This window comes from Phalacrocorax aristotelis, chromosome 7 (assembly GCF_949628215.1).
Source record: "Phalacrocorax aristotelis chromosome 7, bGulAri2.1, whole genome shotgun sequence".
Taxonomy (NCBI): Eukaryota; Metazoa; Chordata; class Aves; order Suliformes; family Phalacrocoracidae; genus Phalacrocorax; species Phalacrocorax aristotelis.
This window is the reverse complement of record NC_134282.1, coordinates 27,984,894-28,011,507: the sequence shown is the minus strand read 5'-3', so window position 1 is coordinate 28,011,507 and position 26,614 is coordinate 27,984,894. Positions and strand designations below refer to the sequence as shown.

General features: G+C 37.6%; 1 protein-coding gene across 4 annotated transcripts in view; it reads right to left on the bottom strand.

Annotated features, from left to right (window-relative positions):
- The window catches only part of STAG1 (STAG1 cohesin complex component), a 205,590-nt gene that overhangs the window by 95,492 nt on the left and 83,484 nt on the right, over positions 1-26,614 (bottom strand). For all 4 annotated transcript variants that reach the window (XM_075099470.1, XM_075099472.1, XM_075099473.1 and 1 more), the window contains one exon: positions 5,118-5,194. In XM_075099470.1, the coding sequence (XP_074955571.1) occupies positions 5,118-5,194 (77 nt within the window). The remainder of the gene's footprint in view (positions 1-5,117; positions 5,195-26,614) is intronic.

Below are 26,614 nucleotides of genomic sequence, written 5' to 3'. Positions count from 1 at the left end.
TGTAATCAAATAACCTTTTACCTGACCTTCATAAACAATATTCCCCTGCAGCAAAAACCTGTCCTTCAAATTTAACCAAATCACACGTGTTTCAATCATACTAAAATAACAATTACAACTGCAAAGACAAGCACTCAAATGTTAGAAAAAGACAAAATTTAAGACAGTCTTAATGACCTTACTGGCTCATTCATAGCAATGCTGAATGAAATTATCTTAATGAGCAATATTTCTACTTCTAATGTCCAATTTAAGAGAAACAGGAGCTTTGGTTTAAAAAAAACCCAGTTCACAGGGTTGTAAAGATCCTGGCATAAAGATATCTCCTAGCATGTTCAACTGTTGCTGCGAGTCCTCAGAACTTCTGTAAATCAGACCAAAGCGTTATGTAGTGGAAACCCAGATAAACACAGCTTAAAATATGTATCAGTATTATAGCTGTGCCATGTGTTTCCAAGAGTTCTTTTGTCTGTTAAAGGCTAATGCTCTCGCTAGTGAATTTCAGCAAGGTATAGTGTCTTGCCATGTAAATACAAGCCTTGCATTAGTCTCATATTTAAATTTAAAGGTATTTAAATTAAAATTTATTTAAATTTAGGACTGAAATTAAAATGTTAAAGCTTTCTTCTCAATGTTTTTTTGACAGTAACTCTATACGAACACCTCTGACTCTGTTTCTTCTCCGTGCTTACACCTTATTTTCACAAATAACCCCCAGACTAAGCTCCTGACTGCACAGTACCTATGGGGACTCTGCATGTGAACTTACGTACTTAATATAACCTTTATGGAGACATTATACATAATTTTTTGGAATAGATCCTCAGAATTTCTAGTCCTGTGTGTAACTACTCACATTTGTATGATTTATTTTTAACCTACAATTACATATTACACAATACTTTCAAAAAGCATGTGAAGACTGCACTGAGAACATCTCATGTGGCTGACATTGGAGGAATAAATTTATAATAAAGCCACTTTATTGGATCTTTTATTCTTGAATACCAATAAAAATGTGATACATCAGTGACAGTGACAGGTGACACCTGATGGTCCAATGGTTAGAAAACGGAAACCAAAACAAGTTTTTGTTCACCTGCTAACTCTAGCACAAGAATTATGAGGGAATTAATCTACAAAATGCCTGTACTCATAAGCCAAGCACCCAAATAGTGCAGCAGATGGATGTCAGTGGAATTCCCTGTCTCCAGCTGAATCCACAGCCGCAATGAACAAAGTTATTTCCACCGTTTAAGTCCTGCACAAGCGTTCCTCCACTCACGATGAGAAAAATCAATGCTTCAGTCCCTGCCATAAATGCAGAAATTAGGACCAGCAGCCAGCTGACTACTGCAGCACTGACAGAACAATGCAATGATCTCAAAAAAGCAGAGAAATCAGCAAATCTGAACACCCTCAATGGAGATAAAGATATTTTCTGGACAGTATACTGTGCTAACAAATAAGTAAATCAAGATTTCCCCCTAGCTAATACTACACTTGTACTTTTTTCCCTATTAGCTCTAGACTTGCAGAAAGGATTTATCATGTCACAAATATGACAACAGGTACTTTATACCACCTACATACGTGCACCACTGAGCACTAGCCCCTTTCAACCCTAATCTAATACAACAGGACCTGGCATCTTAGGTACATTTTGATACAGGGAGGAAAATATGCTGACAAGCAGATGGTCTCCATCTGAAAACGGCAATCTAAAGATGACAGTGAAGGTAGGTTGGGCTGATAGACTGTCCTAATTATTTTGTCAATAGCCTCACCTACTTCCTCATTCTCCTTTGCTCCCAACACAGTCTGACCATTACCTTCTCACAGACTGACACGGGATTTAGGGGCATGAGAGGACAGCAGGGCAAAGGAAATGTTCTGATGGGAACAGTCCTAGGCAACTGCTTTGTCTCAGGATGACATGGGGGCATGGACACTAGGATTTGGGAGTCCTGGTGTACTGGAAGATGTACTACAGGTGAAATACCAACAGTGATATTGAGAAGGAAGAATTGAGGACTGCTCCCAGCTATACAGAAAATGGTGGTGCTTTACTGAGAAAACAGATGACCACTCAGCCCAGCCACCACTGCTGGTCTCCTGGCTCCCTTTCTTTCACTGCTTACTACAGACTTACAAAAAAGAAAGTAAAGAAATCCAGTGACAGGATGGGCTCAAGGAAGGAGCCTAGTCAGTCTGCACAGAGTGAGGGAGCACAGCCAATGGCACTGCTGAACGAAGGCAAGAAGTAGATTTGCCTGGCTTCTCTTCTTTCTCCAGCAAGAAAAGAAAGGTTGGGAAGGATTATGCAGACCTGCCAAATCTAGCTTGTATTGCCTTTAGACAAAGGACTGTCACTGGCAAATAGTGTCTGCTACAACAAATGGTTGTTGTTCTGAACCTTTAATTGGTGGACACTAAACAGAGTAAAAAAGTGTACTAATGCTATGCCAATTGCAATTGCAATTTTACAATCTGCTGAAGACTAAGAAAGATTTTGTTTGTTTCATAATGTGTTTTACCCTGAACAGTAATGTAAGCTGCCCTTACTCTAAAAGCCTATATTTCAGTAGGTCTTTTTTGCGACTGACATCCTGCTAGGCCCAGACCAATCTGAAGTACTATGGCTAGCAGTACAAACATAGGTCATATAACATATAATATGAAAGAGGTTATATAACAATTATAAAATTACTATGCTGTGATAAACTGATAAATAAACATCGGTAGAAAACTGCACTAAATTCTAAAATGTTTTCCACTGCTAACAGGGTATGACTTTATTCCAAATTTCAAAATATTCACTGTGTTGTGGTTTAAGACTAACAATTTCACACTTTTATATTAAAATCCACAAATTCTCTCACAAATCCATTCAAGTGTTAAGGCAGAAGCTAGAACGGAAACTTTCTGTTAGAAGTGTAGAAGTCCTGAAAAGTTTTAGCTAATGCAGAAAGAAAGCCTATGCACTAGTAACTATTTTTTTGAGATGTGTTGCTTTTATGTACATTCCTACTGTGCATAAGGAAAAGAGTTTTTTTCCTCCTTTGAGAAAAAACTTTGACAGTTTTTGAAAACAGTTTTTTGAGAAATACTTTCTTCCATCAACTGTGGAGCAATCCTCCCTTGGGCAAAATCAATGTTCTTTGGCTCTTGGACAGTGCCTTGGCCATTCTATTTCATACAATGGCATGTCATGGTTTAGCCAACAGCTCAGCCTCACACAGTTGCTCGCTCACTCCCCCACCGGTGGGATGGGGGAGAGAATCAGAAGGGTAACGCTCGTGGGTTGAGATATGAACAGTTTAACAATTAAAATAATAAAAAAACAACAACAAAAATGCAATGGAAATGAAAACAACGAGAGGCACAAAACCCGGGCGGGGTGGGGGGAGGATGAAGGGGATGAACCACCAAAACAAACCACACACGACACAGCCGCTCACCGCCCGCTGACCCGACGCGGCACCTCCCCAAGCACAAACTGCCCCCATTAATATACTGGTCATGGTGTCACATGGTATGGAATGAACATCCCATTGGCCAGTCGGCGTCAGCTGCCCCGGCCGTGGCCCCGCCCCTCCCAGCCTCCCGCCGACCTGGCAGAGCGCAGGAAGCTGGAAAGGTCCCTGACCACCACAAGCACTACCGTGAAGAGAATTAACCCCTTCTCAGCCAAAACCAGCACACGGGGCTAGACTAAAGACAATATCCAATACTGTTTTCAAATTACACTAGTAAAAATTCACTGCATTTCATTAACTTTGGTTGGGTGATGTTTTAAAAAGCAAAACTAATTCAGCCAGAATGGAGCATTAATTGATACAGTCCTTTTGTTAATCATTGTATACCTAGATTTTATTCACTCTACCCTACCCCACCTGTACACAAAGGCCCTGACTGCATACCTGAGTACAGCAAAAGGAGCATCACATTGCCACAGTTAAACATGTTCAAGGCCACGAACAACATGGAAATCCTGCAGAACAAAATCCTACAAAAAAAGCAGTGCTCACATCTATAGTTTTCCCGCTTAACTTTTTGAACTACAGCCTTGGCATTCCATTCAGAATTGGTCAGAAAAAGACACTGCTGTCCTACAGAAAATTCATGTTTCAGCATTGTTTTCATGACTAAACAAAATGAAGACTCAGAATATTTAAGGTTTTTTATACATGAAAAATCAAAGAAAATAAGTTCAAAAATCTCACAGCTAAAAAGCATTCAGCATTAGGAACATTTTTATTTTGACAGAAGAGACACAATCTGAATTTTAATACACTTGCTTCAAACAAAATGCTTAGATCTTTTGAAAGAGCGTTTCTTTCTGTAACACTGTTCCAAAATGGCAGTTTTCATGTCAAGTTACTATTTGGTTTAAATTGCCATTTCAAATGAACAAAACATCAATTTGCACACAGGAAACAGAGCAGAATGCTGCAAATGCCAGGCCTGCAGACCCAGCCCAGGAATCTGGAGTTCTTTGTTGTTTGATGGCAGTTCCAAGAGGTGAGCTTCATAACCCAGAATACCACTACCAATTTGACTGGGATGAGAAAACATTCTACAGTTGTTCTACTGCCTCCTCTTATTAATCTCTCTAATAGCCAGGAAACAGACAAACAAGAGTACCCCTAAAGCCATACAATGATATATGAGGATCTACACGGATCCAGACCAGGGCTAGCATGGACCCAGGCTAGTTCTTGCAGAGTCAGAACTCGCTAGGTACTCTTATAGTACCGGATGTGAGCTTGCTCCATGCTTTGGTGTGACAGTACAATTATGCACTTAAACTGGCAAATTCACAAACTTTTTAGTACCAGTATTTCAGCATCCGGGGCCTACTCAATCCACAACCTTGACTTCTCAAGATGAGTGACTATAATTACCTTTTCAAACTATTTTATTACTTTTTGATTTTCCATTATTATTCTTTCCTAAAGCTTATGCTGGCACCTTATTCCTCATTCAATAGTTTAAATTGCTGCTTTGCTTGTCAATGCAATTTCTTATACTGAGATGCCTGTTGCATTTTTATTTTAAAACAAAAGTATATTGTAATATATTTCATTATGTTTAAAGCACTTTGTATTCTATACCTCATCAAATTCTTCTGTCATTTTCCTTATGATTTCTGCATTTTGCATGTTCCTGAACATTTCAATCCTCACAGTACCTGCAATGTAATGAAGGAACAAAAAAAATTAACAAAACCCATTTTTGTTACATCATACCATCAATGTTTTTCTGTTGCTAAACTTACAACTCAATAATACATATGAAAGAGTACATAATGCAATAACAACAGGAATGCATCGAACAAGGCTGTCTCTTGAAGAAGTGGGTAAAAAAAATATCATCTGTCCTGTAAAGTGCTAACAGACTAGGAGTTAGTAAAATTTTCTGTCTTTACTCTTTACAGCTAAGCAAGTGTGATACAGAGTGATAGCGATGTAGGACTTGTGCCACGTCTGCAGTTGCCAAGTGTTTCTAATTTTGTGTGCAAAATAAGATGAAGACAATCTTTCAGTTCCACAGCCACTACTAGTTCTCCACTTGTTATGTTGTATCGCCTGGATTACAGATAGACCATGACCTCTATGCGGAGACACAGGAGTGGTTTTCAAACTGCTTAGCACAGGAACAGCATGGCTTATTGACCTCGGCACATCACTGTAGGAATAGAGCCACAGAACCTGCAGACTAGGGCTAGCATGATTGCATCATACGGTGCTACCGTCAGCAAGGCTTTGCAAAACCAAAGGCTCCAAAGGGCTCAGTCAAGATGTGAGCCAGCTCAGGACCAAGAGCAGCCATTGCATCTGTATCATTCCTTCATTTGCATTATGCCATCCCACCTTGTTACCCAAACAGCAAAGTTGATAGGATTAACTTTTCATTGTAAATGGAACAAAGCTACCAAAATTCAAAATATAACACAATAGCAATAAATGAAAATTCTGGTTACTTGATACTAAATTCCACCAGTAGGAACGAATAAACTATTTTACACGTTATTGCATTTGCAACTAGACATTGTCTAAATATCCAGCCATATAGCACAAGTCAACAGAGAACTTTTTTTTGCCACTTCAGAATCTTCTTTTGTTAATGGAGGAAACGCAGAGAAATTAAGCAAACCGCAGAGCTACAAAATCCATTGCAATGCCGTTAACATTACAAAGAGTGAGTCTCTCTCCTTCTGCAAAAAGTTCGATTGGATTAGTGATCCACTGCATGGCTCCAAAAATTCAAACCATAAAAGAAGCAGCTTAACAGCTAATAGTATTCATCCCTGTGCAAAGGATAAATGAAAATAATTTAAGTATACTACATATTATGTGACTATTTTAATTATGATATTTCATTTCTTGACAAACAAGTGTTAGAAAGATACTCATTCCAAAATGTGCAAGCACAGTTACAGCACACCAATCCTCTATAGCTTAGTAGGGGTACTGTTTTACAATGCAACTTAAATATGATTTCTTGGATTGGTTTTGCTTCTTCATGAAATAATATTTAGTTGTTATCTATTTCATACTGGGTAACACTGTTAACCTCAGTTCTAACAATGGTGATTTAAATTTGAGCATGGTAATATCCATATTATTAATAAACAATTAGTAATGCAATATATTAATATAAAACAAGAAACCCAAGAGAATACTACCATATAATAGTTGAAAACCTGTTTTATCATCTTTGAAATCATCTGCAAATGCAGTTATATTTTCTTTCCCCCAACACTGAAAGTTTTGTTTTGAATAAGCAAAGCAGTTTCACAGTATGTCTTAGTGTACTGAACAGTGGACAGCTATTCTTAGAAATCCACCTAACTGCTTTAATACCTTTCTCTCACTGCATGCTGTCATCTGTTGCTCTTCTCATGGTAATATAACCCTCACTGAATAAGTAATCTATTGACATTTGTTATTTTATTTTTTATAGCCCTGATTCTAATTTTATTCTTATCTATTTATGACTTCTGTTAATAACCTTAAATAGATAACCCTATTGCTTTGTCAGAAAAAGTAAAAATACAGTAACTAAAATGCATTGTTGTTCACTCAGTTCAAATCTCCCTTCAACTTTGTGCAATTATGTTGTGGCGCTCTATAGCTTTTCTCCCTGAAGATAAAGAATACAATTATACTGTGGTCACTATTTCTTAGTGGCTCACATACTGTTAGGTCTTAAATGACCTCCTGCATGCTACTTCACAGTCAAGTCAAGTATAATTTCTCCCTGAAAAATTTATCTCAAGGAATCTGTTTCAGGAGGTGACCGCTTAATTCAGCCACTTTGCACATGCAGTAACTGTGCTCAAAGGAAGCTGATGGCTCATACTGGATGCACTCACCCTCTGAGTTACTATCAGACAACAAATTATGCATGCTTGCATGCTGTGCCAGACACATGGAACCTGCCCACTGAATTGGTCAAGGGGAGAGGTTGCAGGACTACAGACCACAGGCAGTTTCCCTTGAATCATGGAAAGGCTTTTTACCTTGCGTGACTAGATCTGAGACAGCATCATCTATCTCCTGGGCACTTCAGGATTTCTACTGACTACTGCACAGAGGCATTACAGATAAGGCTGCTGTAGATTCTACACACATCTTCCAAACAAGGAATAGTCCAGCTCTTTGGGGGCATGGAGCACAGGCATACATGGTGTGAAACAAACTCTTGAAATCTCCTAGGGATGCCCCAGAGTGGACAAGAGCTCAACACTGCCAAGGAAGCATCAGAAAGCATTAAGAGGAGCAAAGATGAACAGCATTTGTCAACTCTGTCACATCTCATTCTTTCCTCAACTTTTAATGACAAAGTCTACCAGAAGTCATGTCAAGAAAAAGCATTTCTACTTATCTGGAATTAGGTAATAGCTTTTCCTGCCACCACCTTTTCCCCACCTGACCAAAACACAATCCTGTCTATTTTTCTGGGAAACTGATTTAACACTCTAAATATGCTATGAAGACTCTGCTCACAACACATTTCACGGTGTCATCACAACATTTCAATGCCACAACGGTCAACACTGTTCAAATTCATAGTTTTTTGATTAGTGAAGGGCTGAACTCTTCCATTTTAAAGTGAATCCTTAAAATATAGTAGTTTTTCTATAAAATACAATTGAAGGTGTGGAGTGCATTCCTCCGCTCTCTGCCTTACTCACACTGCTACTAGTCTTCTATCCTTTTCTAAACTGAGTTTTACCTCTATCATGAAGCTCTCACTCTGCATTTAATGAAGATGATTTAAATTGCCTTAGCCCATTAACAAACTGAGAAGCCTATTCCACTTCAGTACTAAGTTCTCAGTTCAAACTTATTCACACATACTGTGTTTTAAAAAGTCTTCTCACTGACATGTAAGTATATTTCCTTAATGATAAAATTCCAGTTTAACTTTCAGCTAAAGACATATCAATTTAACTTGTCAGTAATTAATCATGTTACCCAGCCTGGCTTTTAGAAGTGAAAAAACCCATACAGAGGACACAACATTATTGCAGCTAGAGAAGAGAAAGACTAAAAGGACCTATTAAAAAATTGCATTGATTACACCACCACCCCCCAACTCTGTACAAAACAAGATACAGCATTTCCAGGAGATATAACACACCACAAACTTAGTGGCTTCAAAACGTATATTTATAGTGAGAAGACTAACTGCTTGTAACAGTAAGCCCTGCAAAAGAAAAGTAACAACCAAAATCTCCAAGAGCTTTGTAAGATGGATAAGCTCTCAAGTTTGAACAACCACCAACCTTTAATACCGGGAGTTCAAGAGGGTCCTCTCTGGATGCAGGTTGTTCCATGACTACCTTTCCTCCTCTCAAATAGAAGGTACTAACCACTGCTGGAAATCAGGGAACACCATCATACCAGCCACTACACTCCAATGGCCTCTTGCATATGGTGAGTCTGGTATTTCTATAGAAGAGTGAAGCTTATATGACAAAAACAAGCCACTGCAGAAGTGGTACTCCAGCTATAATAGCCCACAGTAATTTAAACGCTACTAATGAAAACAAATTACTCATTAGTAAAGTGCACTCAAAATCTCAACTGCTGATAGTTGGCAATAAATCATATACTTATGTTGTGTATTAACTATACCATATAGTCAGTTTTAATCTCTGGTAGCTTTATTCATGGAAGCTACGCAGCCAATTTTATTCCTTCTCTTTTGCACCACCTGCCCAAAGTGAGTAAGCTACAAGAAAAGCGGTGGGAAAATTGCAGCTTAAGATTAAAGTCAATGGATATAAAGTAAGCCCACAAGCCTCCTGCCAAAGAAGGATTAATCGTGGGACCTTAAATTCATGGTGACTGATTAGGATCTCTCAACCACACAAACGGAAAAAACAACCAGAAAAAAGATTTATAAAGGCATCAAGATGAAGACAGAAGATTTGCACTGGAAAGTATCATATAAAAAAGGCAATGTACCCTCTTGCATTAGCTGAAAGTCTATGGTTGGGATCAGAGCCCTGGGAAGTAATCTTGACTGCTGAAACTGTCAAGAGAGGGCACATTTAATAAAGAACTTGCTAGGATGGATGATGATTACGGAATGGCTGGATGGGCAGTATTTCCTTCCCTTGATATCATTCAATGTGCATTTCCTATACTTTTCTCCCCACTTACCATTTAGATAATAAGAAATAATCCACTTCTACAATGGCTGTAAGCGCAGTTTTTAATTGTCTCAGAAGAGTTAAAGACAAATCTCCGTATGAAAGATGATGAACAAGGACTGAAGTCAAACCATAAAGAACATATTATTTCTCATTGCTCAACTTAGGTCATGGTGCCCTTCTGCAACACTTCATTTACTGTTCCCAGAAGAGAGTTGCCTGAATCTAACCATAAATTACTCACACCAGTACAAAAGTTTATCTTCTGTGGCTTGCTCGTGATCACATAGGAACACTGAAGTAGATTTTACCTCATTGGAATCAATAAGCATTAATAATTAATCTGAATGGAAGCAGTACTGGGACAGCTGAAGCACATCCAAATAGACACTGAGACTCCTAGATCCCATAAGGACTCCTAACTCTCTATTGATTTTTGTGCTTGAAAACTGAAACACTTTACTGAAACCAGAAGTCAGGATTCTAGAAAGACATTAGCCTAAATACTTAGTTAAATTTCAGCTTTCATGGCACGTGCAGGAATAGAAGACTATTTTATTGACTTATCCCCCAGTTCTTCCTTCTGTATGGACTCCACATTGCCCAACTTCTGCTGCCAATGAAGAGGTATTCAAAAGCCAGTTATCTTCCTAAAAGACACAGCCCTAATTAATCCTTAGAACACCTTTAGATGGTGAACTCTTACTGAATGAATCATCAAGAACCCCAAGCAGGGGGGAAGTATGGCATCATGCAATTAAAACCTTATCAAACAGAATTCCCAGGCAACTGTTAAAAAGAATTCTAATGGTTGGTCTAAGTCTACTCTCCCACAACTAAACCAAATCCAAATATCTGTCAGTTCCCAAAATATGTTTGAATGCATTCTCTGAAATCACCTGCAATGTTAACGCCTTACCATTCACCTGATACACAGTATACAACAGAAAAGTGTATGCTCTTGCTGCAGTCCAATTCTTTAATTGACCTGCTTATTAATTTACATACCGGAATATAATTTTGTCACCCTTAATTTTGTTTTACTTATTTTATGCATTGCTCTGATTTTGTCCGATGTGCTTCTGCAATTCTTGAATACTTCTCTTTAATTCTTTGATTTTTCATATATCATTTTGATTTTCAGAACACTGCACAGCACATGATTCAAATAAGTTGTTCTCTTGCTACAGTTCCTACTCCTCCTTTGCTTTATGTTTTTTTTTGCACTTGGGTCTTGAATATAATTTTTTGGAACAGGAAGCTCTTGATTGGGTTTGTGCTTCCCATGCAGGCTTGTGTATATGTTTTTTCAGTATAGTCTTTTCCTCATTTGAAAACCATTACCATTGCTTTGCCCTTCACTTTGCTCTCATAGAACTAGGAATATTATTATTCTAATGATTGAGTTCATTTAAGTCGCCATCCAAAGAATGCCAATTACCTCTAGAGGAGAGTTTTTTCCATTTGTGCTCTCCAATCTTCTCTGTCAAAAAAATCATCACGAACACATTGTAAGAATTCACTGGATAATCCTTAACTCACTATATTCTACTCGTTGATGACCTTGCTAGTTTAAGTACTTTCATCTCACAATCTACTGGTACATCATACAACTCTATATACTGATTAAAAACCAACAATGAAGTTGGTTTTTTATCTGGCTGCCTTGTTTTGATGGCTCATAGTAGACATCTACAGCAGAAATTACTGGCTCCTCTCCCCTTTGGTCACTGCCTCAACATTTTCAAGAAAGCTATTCTGGATTTCAGAACAAATATAAATGTCAGTGTTACACAGGACAAGGATTTAGTGGCAAGCTCCTTTTCTTGAGTTTTCAGGACTTGATTTTGCTAAAAATCCTTCCAATAAATTTTTTAGAATTAGAGACCAGAAAAACCATTAGAAAACTGTGTTAGCCCCACTGCAAGTGTTAAGCAAAATGAGAAACATATGAATAGAACAGACTTCCACCAGATAGCAGAGAAAATGACAAATAAAGTAATTTGTTAGTTGTCATCACGAACAGATACTTGAGGGTAGAGACATGTTTTCTCTATTGCAATGTGATGCTAAAGCTGAGAAAATCTGCAACAAAATATAGGTTCTGGAATGGAAGCAGCTTGGGTTGTTACAGTCCTTTCATCGTTCTTACGGCCCTTTTGTGCTCTCCCCTCCTAATGCCTGACTGCCACCTACAGTTCCTACTCCATGCTCATATCATGTCCAACAACGTCATGTACATATAACATACACAGTCATTAACTGAGACAGAAAGAGGCACATTCAAAGCGACCACTACTAAAGCACTTTGAATTTTACCTCCTCCATAATACAAGGCCCAGAAATCTGTTATTGTTCTGCTTTACACAACAAACGTAAGCAAGAAAACACTTTTTTCTTATTGTAATTCGAAAAATGAGCTGAACTGTTTCTGCTGACCTTTCAGAACCAAATTCAGCCTAAGGAAGATGTCTTGCCCAGTATGGAAGCCTCGATATAATCTCTTAAAGTTTACTAAAATGGAAACTGACTTAAAACAATAGTAATGTTAGCAGTGCCCATAGCTATAAGGAGCATCAATAAAAGTTGTCAAAAATGTCAGTACCACTGGGAGGACTTATTAATTGTTTTGACTATCACAGGGCTCACTGCATGAAACAATGGAATTTTAGTAGCAAATCCTTGCTATTTTTGATACTCAAATTAAAGGATAATAAGTTCATTTTTAGAGCGAGCAATTCTATATCACACTTGGAAGCTCAAAGTTCTGAATGAAATTAAGAAGTTGATAACTTTGTGCATACAGCTAGCATTTTGTATGATTGGAACTGTTAATCTCTTTTAAAAAGCATAACATTATTTGATCGAGAAGATAACAGTGAAGGTAATGATTCCCTCATTATAGTTATGAGAAGAATTACATTGAAGACTGTCAGAAATTTTTACAAAGAGGACAACAACTTGTGTCAATGACAATCCAGTTATTTCCCCTTGTTGCCAAAAAAAAAGTACTTCACATGCTTTTTGTTAGAAGTGATAGAACATAATGTCTACTCTAAAAAACCCAATCCTATGAAATTCCTAAGATCCAGTTATGTGTGAGAATTAGCTACTTGCTTAAACTGTCCTGAGTGTCAGAAGAATAAAAAAAAGGGGAAAAATAAAGAATCCAGGACAGACCCAAAGAACTACATACCATTAAATCTGATAGCTGTGCCAGACCAGAATGTGATGTGCTATGGAACTGGTAAGCCTATTAAAGGGTTGATGTTATTTTTTGTGAAGTAATGACTCACAGACCCCTTAGAGCTCCATAAGGCATCAAAGTAGCAGCTAAAAGTCATACATTTATGCAACACATATACATTTTCAAAACCCTATAATGATCTCCCTCATCTTAGTTCTTAAAGAATTTGATATGCAATAACAAACAAAATTTTCAGATTAAAATAAATAGGACATTAAACATAAAAATGATCATTTTTCAGAATGGAATGAACCTATCAATAGATCTTTCTCAGCATCAGTGTTGATAGAAATATGCTAAATAGCAGATATAAATGCCTTGAAAGAATGGATGAAAATGGAGCAGACAAAGCTTGCTGGTGACAGAATTATTTTGAACAGCTAGAATTAAAGCTGACAACCAAGACTGCCAAAGGACTTCCGAGTAATAAAATTGGTGAAAAGGCAAATAATGCTCTTCAGAAAAAAAAAGCATGCTAATTCCACAAACTACTAGTAGAAAAAGAAGTAGGCCTACATAATTTAGTGCATCAAAATATAGTACACTTTATGTGTTCCAGTCTTAAAATTTTGATAAAGGAAACTTCCTTATTCTGAGTTTAAGCCAGATAATACTGTTTTGATATGGCTCTACAGTATTTGCATTTGTAAACTGTAACCTGCTTTTCATCTTGATGTTAATACCACTGACCGAGTAACAGAAGCCAAATAATTAATAATCAAAGTCACTAAACTCGCAATGTAGTATTTGTACTGAATGATTTCACAAAATAGATCTTTTCATGCTTTAACGGCTTGAAGTAGTAATTCTCAAAAGGCACCCACCTTTTTGTCAGATAACTTCAGACTTGAACAACAGTAAATGACATGAACATGAGTAAAAAGCTCTGGAGCCTTTGTTACCCCAAAGGCAGTGCTTTGTTCCTGGTAACGTCTTAATGCTTTTGCACTTGGAAGTATCCACAAACACAGCGGCATCTTAACCTTCACTGCCTCAGTTCACTCTGGCTGAATGAGAAGTCTCTGATCAAAGAGGACACTAATGCTTGAGGAGAGAGGGAAAGCACTTACTCCAGTGTATCCTTGTGTTTACGCTCCTCTGAAACTTTCCACCTGTTTACTTAGTACTGGTTCCAAGATTAATTTCTGCGAGCACTACTCACTGCTGCAGCTTCCTGATCATGTGCTGTAAGGAAACCTTTGTTAAAAAACACATTCCTCATGGATCTGATGAAATAAAAACTAACACACAGATTTTTGTACTCAGTAATCAGCACTAGGTGTTACGAAGAGGGCAAGTACAAGTCACCATTAAATGAATCTTGCACTTGGCAGTAGTTTAGGGTTCCCCTGAACTGCAGGTTGTTAAGTCACACTGTGATTACTGGATTTAATAGCTGCTAGCGGATGTATCATCTCTTAATTAATTTGTACTTTCCCTCTCCATAGAATTGTGCATCAATGAAAGCTGCAGTTTAACTCTATATTCCTTAAGAAGATACCTCATTCTATTTTTAAAGCTGATGCCTGATCATTTTACGTGATAAGCCTGGGATGTATTTTTCCCAAATAGTGAATAACTGTTCCTCTATTTGCCATTCTTTTCCCCATTGCTTGGGTTTTTCTCTCTAATTTTGTATATCCTTTTGGAAGTGGGATGGTCAGAACTACATTCAACGCTCAAGATGCAGGTGCAATGTAAATTTGAGACATAGATTTTTTTCTTTGCTTCTAATATACACACACATATAAATTTGTCCTTTATTTCTAATTCTTAACTTTGCCTCTTGGAGCACTGCCAAACAAAGAGGTTATATTTCCAAATTATTCACAATGACAGCAGGCTCCATGAGCAAAATGTTAGTAACTACAGTTTATCATTGCGTATGTGGAGCCAGACTTTGGCTGCATGCTGTCAGAAGATACTCAGATCCATAGGTAGTTTGGAGGTAGAGCTGAAAGTTAAGTGTAAGACACAACAATGTAAATATTTGAAAGAAGTCCATTCAGGTATATCTACTCTTACAGAGTGCTTTTATCAAAGACTGTTTCCACATCTGGACTCACCCATCACCTGTGCCATTAACATGCAATGACATAAGCTTCTCTCTGTAACAAGAGAGGTCTAGTTGGGGGGATCTTATCTGTGTGAATAAGTATCTGATGGGAGGGTGCAAAGACAATAGAGCCAGATGCTTCTCAGTGGTGCCCACTGACAGAAGAGCCAAACAATACAAACATGAGTACACCAATAGAGTATAACTGTGTAAGCATTTTTGTAGCCAAGGGCAGAGTCAAAATATTACTGCCATCCCTAACAACAGGCCACAGGTATCGTAGCTGTGCCTGTGTTTGTTGTCCACAGCTCTCCTCCCGGGCTGTTAGGCTAGTTATCAATGTTGTCAGAGTACCTGCTGTGTGAACTGAAGCTTGGTACCAGGCGTCTCTTATAACAACACACAGTTCAAGTGCCAGACACTGAACTGATTTCAGCTGAGACCAACTGCTTTGTACCAGTACTTTGTACTTATAATGTACCAATATACTGTCTTTGTGCTTTCTATGATATTTCACAGCAATTACCCCAGAGCAGTTTCAAAAATACTGAGTACTCCTCGAAGGAAAAACAATGGATCTATGTTCCCCCGCACTGGAAGAGGTTTCATATACTATACATTCTTTATTATGCATTCTTTTGGAGAGCTAAAAGGTTTAATCTAACAATTTTGAGTATAATAAACAGATAATTATTATTTTAAAACAGATGATCTATTCTTGCTCTGTTTCCTATGATTTTTATCAAATGTTTGTCCATGCAAGGACAAACTCACAGCTATTTATTTTCCTTAGAAGTCTAGAATTGTAGAATAATTTCATTTGGCAGGATTCCTGCCTGTCAGGTAGCCCAAACCCTTCCCAAAGCAGGGCCAACTAGATTAGGCTGCCCAGGAGAGTTTTGAGTACATCCCAGGACAGTGATCCCACTGCCTCCCTGAGCCCCTATGCCTCTGGTACTTGACCACCTCACAACAAAAATGTCTTCTGTTATGTCAAACCATAATTTCCCATGTTTCAACTTGTAGCTGTTAACTGTCCTATTACTATGGATTTGCATGAAGAGCCTGCTTCACCTTCTCTCTAGTCTCTCATTATTTGAAGAAAGCAGCAAGATCTCCCTTTGGCCTTCTCTTCTTGAGACTGCACAACTCTGTTCCCTCAGGAGAGCAAGGACTCCAGTAAAGGCCTTCTGGAAATCCAGGCAGACTCTTTTAACCACATCACAGTGATCCACATTTCCTGTTTCAAAGAACTGAAAGCTCTCTTTCATAGAAACAATCCTTCATACATACACTTCAGAAGTCCATCCTTCCTCCCACTTTCTAGGAATGTGCTTGTCCCACCTACAGGTTCTCACTGACAAGACAGCTCAACAGCGACCCACAGACATCCCATCAACCTTAAATCCCCTTCATACATGTTTTTGCCAAAGAATATTTTCTTTATCAGAGAAACAAATTTCTTGTTAGTCAATGTCTACATTTCTCCCAATACATAAAACAAAACTCCATAAAACATGGTACCTCCACTTACCAGGAAGTTAGGAGGCAAAAGACAATCACAGGAGGAATATATAGCCAGGGTCCACCCTCTTTCCCTCAGACTTTCTGCTTCCCCTGATGAAGTATTGATCCTTTCCTCAGTCCTCTGTTAGTCTTATTTCTAGCCCTATTTCTCAGTGTTTCTCAGAAGTAGTAAAGAGGGAAGATGAAAGAGAAGTCCTAAAAAAAATTACAAAAAAGAGAAGTAATTATCTAGAGATCTTTGACTGATGTGACAGGCTCTAGACTCCACAAAAAATAGTATCTCATAAGAAAGAAAACAAAGCAACAACAACAACAATAAAAAAAAGACAGAAACAGAATCCTTTACAGCACCCTTCTTCCCTCAAAGCAACAGGCCAGGCCTTTCTGTGGGCTATGCCAAAGATCTGTCAGGACTCAGCAGGCCAAGAAAGCAAGTCCCCCACAGCCACTGAAGGACGACCATGCTCTGCTTCTCATCCACCTGCCTCTTGTCCCTTGAGACCACTGATCTTGCTTTATTGACCTCAAGGAAGTTACAGTTAACTGCATGAGATCTTTTCAAATACGGCTCTGAAGAAGTACACTTGGTCCAGGTCCTCTACAATTTTACTTAAACCATTTCCTGCTCCAATATGTGGAAGGAAAGGATAAGGCATAAAAGGAGTGTCTGCATTTGTAGTATCTATACAGTGCCAAACCTTATGAACAATAGCACCACCAAACAAACCAAAATATCTCCAGGTTTCCCAGAGCTGATCCTTACTTTTCAGAATTCCCAAGTCAGAGAGCCCCCAGGCAAACACTGACTGGTATCATCTGGTATCATTTATTTGATGGGAAAAAAATCAGACATGTTAAACAGCAGTAAAATAGATACTTTGTAAGCATTGCAAACAGCTGCAGCAGAAAGGTGAAGAACTTTAACAGCTGGCTTGATGAAAGCTGGTATGCTTCATAAAATGACACCAGAGATAGAAATGTCTGAGATGATTTATATTTCCCCCATTAAATGAAAGCCATCATTCTAACTGAAAAGTTTCTATGCTTTTTTTATTAATCTGAAAGAAGGAAATGAGACTTGTGTGCATTTCTGTCTGTCAGTATGCTGCTTAATAAATTATGAACTATTTGTTTAAACCAAACCTGACTGATCTTGGATATAAAATGTTCCAGTAAGTTTTACAAAAGCAGGTAGTTGAATAGAAGCCAAAGAGGTCGTTCAGGCACAGTATGAACCATGACCTCAATCTCTGTTAATCTCTCTCACACTCTGACTGAGGCTGGAGAAAGACAGGGATGCTCACATTGTCAATGCTGCTGCTTCTTCAAGAAAAACCTTCAACTGCAGCACACCAACCTCTTTCCCAGCAGTGTTTGTCTATATAGCTTATTTAGTTTCCAAAAAGTTACGAGCTGCTTCTAAATCTTTTTTAGAGTTACATCTCCGAACATCATTGCTCAGAGTATCTGACATTACATGAATATGTTCAACAGCTTTTGTATAACTCAGTAAAGTGGATCAACACAGATACACTAGCAATCACTCCTCATAAGTGATTTCATGCGAAGCAGAACTAATTTAGAGTATATTAAAGACTAAAGCATTTACTGACCACAATCTGTGAAGAGAGTGCAAATTTAGCTGAGCTGGCTCAAAGCAATGCCTTTATCTTTCTCTCTCCTCATGTAAAAGTATGCAAGATGAGAGAAGTTCTCCTCTTTCATACACTTATTTTTCCTGCTTTGCTGGGGGAAAAATGATCTGTTTTCTCATACTTGTTAGTACTGTAATTTTTGACTATCTGAACACATGTATGGAGGTTTTTCTTTGTCTAAGGAAATACAAAGAATTTGAGAAATCACATGCAAAAAAATGTCCCATCTTTGTGCTTAGAAACTAAAGCAGAAATCAAGAAGTGCCAAACTTAAAATGCTCTGTGCAATTTTGATTTAGTCTCTTTGTGTGTAAACTTTGATGAATCACCAACTTACAGGCATCTACTGTTGTATCTAGCTTCATTAGCAATAGAAGACAAGTGTTTTGGAAGTGGAGTTGTGTAGGTGAATTATTGTACCTCAGATGAGTGCAGCTCTTGCTACAGCCAACAAAATAGATAGGAAAGTGCAGGAAGAAAGAGAGTGGTCTTACAAGAGGAATTGATAGGATGCTGCAGACCGTTATTTTATTTCACTTCTGAGTTCCTATAAGAGTCAGGACAATTTAAACTACTTCAAACTATGCCTGTAACAGCACATTCTCCATTTTTTTAGGCATCTACCTTGCAGTCTCATGGACAAATTTACAATATGCCAGCATACAAACAATTGTAACTGCATGTACACTGACTGTAACACCTTCTTTTGGGTACGTAAAAACCCCTAAACTTAAGGGGAAGAGCTTGAATTAGCCCTTCCTTACCAGAAAGGGTAAGGAAGAGGGCTCAGGTTAGAGTCCTCCTTTTTCCTTATTGCAAATATATATCTATTATACAAAACTTCACGTTTCCATTCCATGAACTCTAAGAAATCTTCTAGGTACTCTGAGCCTAGTCATTAAGCAATTTGAAGAAGGGGAATAAGAAATCAGTAACAGCTATGGTTTAAACATGTAATATGTTATCTGAAAAAAAAATCTCCCCACAGAGAATGGCACAGATCTGTATCTGCTGTCTCAAGAGCTTTTTGTATCAATGACACTGTGCTTGGATTAGCCATTTACAAAGCAGAGACAGGATATTTATTTACAAGGAATTTACAAAGAAATACTAGATGAAAGCCTAAAGAAAAAAGCGAAGTTAAAACAACACAATAAGTATCTGCTCAACATGTTTTGGCATAGGTAAGAGAATAAGAGAGCACATACTAGAGCCAAAAACAGTAAAAATCTGCATATGCTTGTAAAAAAATATAATGCAAGAGGGAACTGTCACCTTGGAACTAAGATAAACTGCTGGAATACACACAGATCACAACAAGTGTTGACAAGACAAATGTAAGCAGGAATGTGGAAAAAGAAGCAGAAAACTGAGAAAGCTCAACATATAGCTTGTTTCTCAACAGTGGGTGTCAAGGACTCACTAAGGAGTATTTGAGAGCAAAATGTAAAAAAAAAAAAGACACCTATGTAAACTTAAAAATACTAGAAAAACAAATGTTTATGTAAGTGATAAAGCAGCAAGTACTGAAAAGAGTGCTGAAAGACAAATAGTAATAAATAGTGGATGAAATCCAAGGGGGAATAAAAAGTTTGAGTACATTAACACAAAGACAGTGGACTCAAGGGGAAGAAATAACCAAGTACCACTAAGGAAAAAGAAAACCACGGAGGAACAATCCAAGGCAGGTTTATCTGGAAAATGGCTTAAATCCTTATTTACAACCTCCTCTCAGATGGTTTTGGATCCTCTACCTTAAAATTTTTACTATCAGAATTAGTTGAAATGGTCTGTTTTGCGCAAATTAAAAATGGCCCTGTAAATACACCATGCCACTAATACTATTCTTTGTAGATATCCAAATGCAAAACACCACTTAGGCAGCCACAGAATAAAGCAGCTACCTTACTCCTCTGGTTGTGTAGCTTGGTGGAAAATCTTTAAAGTAGAAAAAATACAAAGCAATACTTGGGTAAAATATTTTAACAAAACCTTCAGCTAATGTTTTATTTTGTAGAAAGCATTTCTTTTTCTCAATACTTTGTAGCAAATAACTCAGAATTTTCCCCCAGCTTTAGGCAATCTTTTCTTTAAAGGCTTCTCAGTGCTCCCTCACCCCCACTATGAGTTTAAGGTGTCTGGAAGTCTTAATATCAGGATGTCTTTACTGCAATATGCTTATATTTTAAAGTTTAATCATAATGCTAATTTTCTGTACAGTATCCATTTTTTTGGCATAACTACATTTTCAGCTGTAACTCCATGTCAACATAGACTCTGTCTAATAATTGCTTTGTTGTCCTTCCCACATGAAATTTTCTTTGAGGTCCACAATAAAACACCAAATGGTGTTATACTATGGATCAACTGCTTGATGCGAATATTCAAAAGTTGAGTTATATTTTTAATTTATGGCCCTGTTCAGCAGTATATTCTTGCTCTATCATTCTTGAGCAGCTTGAAGCAGCCCCACAACAAACTCATCAGATGAAATGAGTATACCGCTGTTTTGGCTATTGAAGCAAAGCTAAACCGCTGGGACATACACCTGTCTCCCTCTCTCTTCTCCTGCTTCCTAAGCACATCTGTGTGGATGTGACCTCCCAGAACACATTGATTTCTTGTAATTTTCTGAATCCATAATTTCCTCCTTTTGCCTTATACTTTCCTGCATTTAAAGGCACAAGTTTACCTCTTCATCCTTCATTCCACTGTTACAAATGTTTGTTTCCCCTTCTCCTTTAATTTTCCCTATTAATGAGAGCTCATGCTTGTAATTAATTTTTTCTAGGATATTTAGTACTTTTTTGCTGTTATTACAAGCTGGTAAAAACTTAAAAAAAAAAAGCCTACAGGATTCCCCATTTTCAAAATGCCTGCCACCTTACATTGTGTCCATAGGATCAAAGTCTCAAAATACCTAACGGTTAAATGCATTTTTCAAAATAGTGCGATGTCTCTCACTATTTCTAACCAGAATAAACTGCAAGCTTTGCTCAACACAGGCAGGCAGAGAGAAACACTACCAGGACGTGAGGAGCGCAGATGCTTGCCTTTCCCAAGAGTAGCAGTCATCTTCCTTCAGAGCACTAGGAAACATTAGCCACTCAGTAAGATCAATTCTGTGTGTATTTCCCTGAAAGAAACCTAGGGAGTATCCATCTGTGTGTTCATCTGTGCATGTTACATCTAAATCTATGCCCTGTAGTTTCTCTCTAACTTGTCTCACATCTTCACAGCTCTGGTATTAAACCTGGTCCATAGTGTTGCTCTTGATTTTATAACCTACCATAACTGGAGCAAAGCCAATGCAAGTGAGGTCAACTATTAATACTGTATGCTACAACAAATACACTTTACAATCAAAACAGTGTACTATACTAACATGCATTACATTATGCTGTACTACACTAATATTACTGTAATACATGGCTGAGATCAATTATCTTACTCACTTTGCATGTGTTAAAATCCTTCCCTCCCTACCCAAGCTCTGACTGTTTTTTCTACCTAAAAATGTAAACACCTTTAAACACTGAGTTAAGTTTACTAAGCTACCATTCATGCACAAAAGAACTGTCAAACTAAACCCAACTTTAATTTTATATCCATTTAAGGTGGTGAAAGAAATAATTATGGCATTATATATATATATAACATGCCAAGTAGCACTTCAGAGTCATCACTGGCCAAAATATCAGACAACCAGAGCAATAAAGTAATATACCAAGTTAAACTGAGTTATTAGAGGCCACCCTGTATTTCTCAAGACCAAATAGCTTATACCTAACAGTTATGGCTCTACTCTGGGAATGTCTTGCAAACTGCTGAACCCAGCCACTGCCTCTTATCAGCAAACCGGTGACATCAAGGCCTCATTTCAATGCAGACATCTCAGAAACGCAGGGTAGAAGTTGGCTGCCACAGCTGAGGTAGGAGGTAAGAACCATGGGACCTAAGAATAGGTCATAAATATCATATGAATGTAGTTTCACTCTTTGATCTTAATTAAAAACATTTTTAATACAAAGAAATAACTGGAATAAAATAAAAGAGGGAGTGGTGAAAAGAGGGTTATGAGAAGTCTCTACAAAATTCCTTGTAGGACAGAGATGTCGTCTATGGAATGATTTGTTATGTCTCAAAAAAAATCCCAATGAAGTAACCAGTGAACTATCAGAAAGCTAAATAAAGTTATTTTTCCACACAGCACATACTGAAGTATAATCCTACTGTTACAGGCTACCATGGAAACCAGAAGACAAAAGGGCTGAAAATTAGATATCAAACAAATTTGAGGGTGAAAACATCCTTCCCTGCTTTTAGACAGTGCTTCTAATGGGCCTGGGCTGGTATCTTTCCTGTTTGCAACATTTTTCTGTAAGCAACTACAAGTGGACCAGACAGACAGGACAGACAGTGTTCAAAAATCTTTAGAGCTCAAGTACACTCTCTCACAATAAAAAAAAAAAAGTATCTGTTTGACAGAAGTACAAGTAACTCCAAATGTACACACAGAATAAATTAAACTAAGCCATGGATTTAGTTATAAATTGTCAAGAAATACATGCAATAGTGAGACCTCATATGATATAAGAAAGAATAAGCTGTATTCTGCACGTGACACAAGTAAGTCAAACTTCTGCATCACCTACAAACCTTTGCCAACTTGATGCTAAGCCCAGACAACTGGGGTCTCCAGGGAAGAAAAAAAAAAACAAACCAGGATTACATTAATAACAAATCTTGAGAACAACAGCCTAACTAACTAATCCAGGTTTTCTGCATCATCATTAGGATTAAACCCTTTTTTACTCGGATAAAGAATTCCAGACAGTTTGAATCTCTGATTCCTTTGTTAATAAGGATTTAAAATTCCAGTCTGTTACTGAAATACCCACAAGTAGCACCAGGAACTGGCTGCTATATATTTTCTTCTGTATATTAATGGGAAGGATTACAACTTCTGGAAGCAAATTCAGTGGTGACTAGCTGAAAAGCCAGTTCAACAGCTTCTTAGAAAATCAGAAACCAAAGTGCTGATGAACCATAAACTCGATCTTCTCATAATTCAGAGAAAAAAGCTACTTCACCACTGCTCACTTACCTAACTCACCAAATAATACAGCAAGATACAAAAACAAACGTATGCCTTTCCACTGAACCCGAAAAGAATGTGGTCTGCCAATATTCTACCAATGGTTGCCATACCAGGACGAAATTATGATTTCTAGGCAGGCGTAAGAGTTGAATTTATTTTCTTCTCTCTTTAAAAGCAAATATGTTAGTGTATGCGATTCTCTACTTTGAGCTGCAAAAATGAGTTAAAATTTTTGTTTTGTTAGGCCATATCTTAGAATAACCACCTCACTGCAGATCGGAAGTAGCTTGTCTTCAAAGGGTCTAAAGAAAGAATTTTAATTATTTCCACTGTATTCCCCATTGATGATTGCCTCACAAGAACTGAGAATCTTCAGCTGGCTCTGTAAGTAAAACCTTAAGACAGGAAATTCTTGTTACAAGACTTGGAGTTAAGAGTAGAAAGGTCACTCAGCAACTTGCTGGCCCAGCAACTGTTGTCATTTCCATTCACCTACAGTTTCAGAATCCAAAACTGTCACAGGTCACGAGATCAGAGAAGCTGATTTACAGTTGCAGGTAGGATGGCATGGGATTCAACACCTATTTTTGATTATCAAAAAAAAGTCTGAAGGGAATACCTTTGAGGACTCTGGTTGAGCTCACTTCAAACCAAAGTCTTGTGAGCAATACCCTTGGAACCAAAGGAGCTCCTACAAATACAGTCATACACACAGCTGCTTAGTACAGTATGAATTCAATGGGAAATATATATGCTCTAGTTGTCGAGATTCTCTTTCTGTTCATAACTTTGGAAAGAAAAAGGGGGCTCTTGATATATCCAGATTTAACTGGAAGAAATTACTCATGTTGTTATGGGGATCCATGGAAATATACCTGACCTCACGTGGTGTATTAAATTTTGTGTTTAAGTCATCACCAGCACAAGGAAAAAACTAGCTGTCTAAAAGGCAGTCTGTGAGAAGACAGGAGTAATGACAATCTTTGGTTAACCTCAAAAGATGCTCTTTTCTTGAAATGCCCCTGCCTCGCCTTCATCAATGGGAAAAAAAGTCACTTTGAATGGCTAATTAAACTGACTTGACAAATATAGGATGAAAATCAAAACGGGGCAAAAATTGTTTGAATCAACAGAGCAGAAAATTGCCATGCATTTATGTCACCACAAATTGAAATTCCACTACAACCATCTAATCACAAAATTATTCTCTGCTAAACTATTTGGGAAAAGGTATTTATTTCCATCAAATATATGTATAATCTCCTGTTATAGTTCTCAATTTAATAAATATAATGGTACTTAGCAGCACTGCTATGTCCCTCTGAAATGTCCTTATTATACAGTTGCATAATTAAAGTCACTTGCATGATATTCCATTTCCCTGTGTAAACCATGGGATGTGCTTATTAATCATCTTTGGTCTCCCAAAATGAAAATTTAGTCCCTTCTTTTAATAGTTGGACATATAACAATTTTCTCAACAGCTTTTGTGCAGAACTGCTTTGCCACATTACTTTGTTCTTCTGTTTAAGATATGCCATTACACTGCAACAATATGGCTTTCTTGGTATCTTTCATTTTCTTCTATATATCTGATTTAATTCATTAATTGGATTGTTATCCACCTTCCTGGACTCTAAAAAGTATGACTCCTACCTCTGCCCCCAGAGGCAAATTAAACCTCTGTAAAACTCCAGCCTGTCCTCTCTCTGGAAGAAAAACTGTCTTTAATGGAGGTTACATACTTTTGCTGGTAGTTCAATGATTTTATTTCTGAATTGTTTCTCAGTCTAGGGGTGTGATCTGATCAGGTTGATCAGGAAATGATTCTCATTTCCTTAGCTTATTTCAGAATCTCCTTTTTGGAGATTTGTGATACTACTTCCAAAACAATTTTTATTACATGAGTGGAGTAGGTTTTTTTGGGGGGGTGGGGCTGGTAGGTGGAGAGGCTGGTTCTGCATCTGGATGCCAGAGAAATTTTTGCTAAGAGTGACTCTGTAATAACACTGTTTACAGCCCTGCATCACTGTGTAAACAGAAGCTCAATTCAACCTCTAAAACAAAACTGCATTTTGATTAAGCTGCAGTTTGTAAGTTACAAAAATATTCACAACTTCCCTAAAACTGCTTGACAAAGAATTTGCTGCATTTCAAATAAAACTGTGCAAACTTCTGAGAGCCCTCTGTTCAAATATGGACCTCCTTCTCCATACACCACACCTCCTGTGATCATTTATGTATTTATTACTGTTTTCCTTGAGATACCTACCCATCATTACCTGTGGTAAGAAGTGATACAAAGTAAATCATTTAGTCTTTCTGAAACTTCCAGTATTCATTAACTGCTCTTTCTACACATTGATAATCCAAGCAGATTATTAATTTTTAGGCAGGTATAATTTCCAACAGTTTTAAAGAACTTCTTGCTATTTGATTTTACTAAATTTCATGAACAATCACTTTATAATATCAACAATTCTTTTTAAACCACTGTCATTTCTTGGTTATCTCTTAGAAGTTTATCACCACTACCTCTTATCACAGAGCTACCTGCATGACTTTGTGATTCAATTCAAATAGTTTGCTAATTAATCTTGACCCAGGAGTCTGTGCTGGGAATAAACATGGTCAATAGGAAATGTATTCTTGTCATACTAAATTAGACCTGAAGCAAAACTTGTTTTAGTGGTTTAATCCTTGAAAATTTGGGGATTTGATAATTTCTAGAGGCTAAAAAAAGGTTATTTCAACTACATAGCTATAGCCAATAATGTTGTTGTTGAAGTACATCTATAACAAGTTTTCATTCCTATAAGCTGCTGAAGTATTTCTAGGCCCTTTTTCCATTATCAGGGTTTCCTAAGTCACAACAATTTACAAGATGTCCATAACACTTCTTTCAATAACAATGAAATAAACAAAATAAATAGTAGAGATTGTGGTATATCTTAAAAACTACATTAAAGGTATTTCAAAAGATGATGTTATGACTTTGCAGAAGCCTGCTTCCACAACTGATGGTGCCTACTAAACTCTGCAGACTAATCCTGAAAGAAAAGGCTTTTGAACCAGTCAAAGGTGTTTTAACCTCATAACTCCTCAGTTCATCACTTTATGAAATCAGGCAGTTTCAAGCTGAAATAGCCAGGACCCAGCACTACAGGTGGAAAGTACAAATACCAGCTGTTCTAAACTGCAATTTAAGCTAATGGTGTTAACTGAAAGAAGTGTGAAACACTCTACCGCTCACTTCTCAGTTGATGACAGTTATCCAGGAACCAGGCCTAGCTTTGCTAGGGGTTATCAATTCCTTATTTAAACAAGGGTACAGAGACTTCTGGCAAGGGAGCTCCTC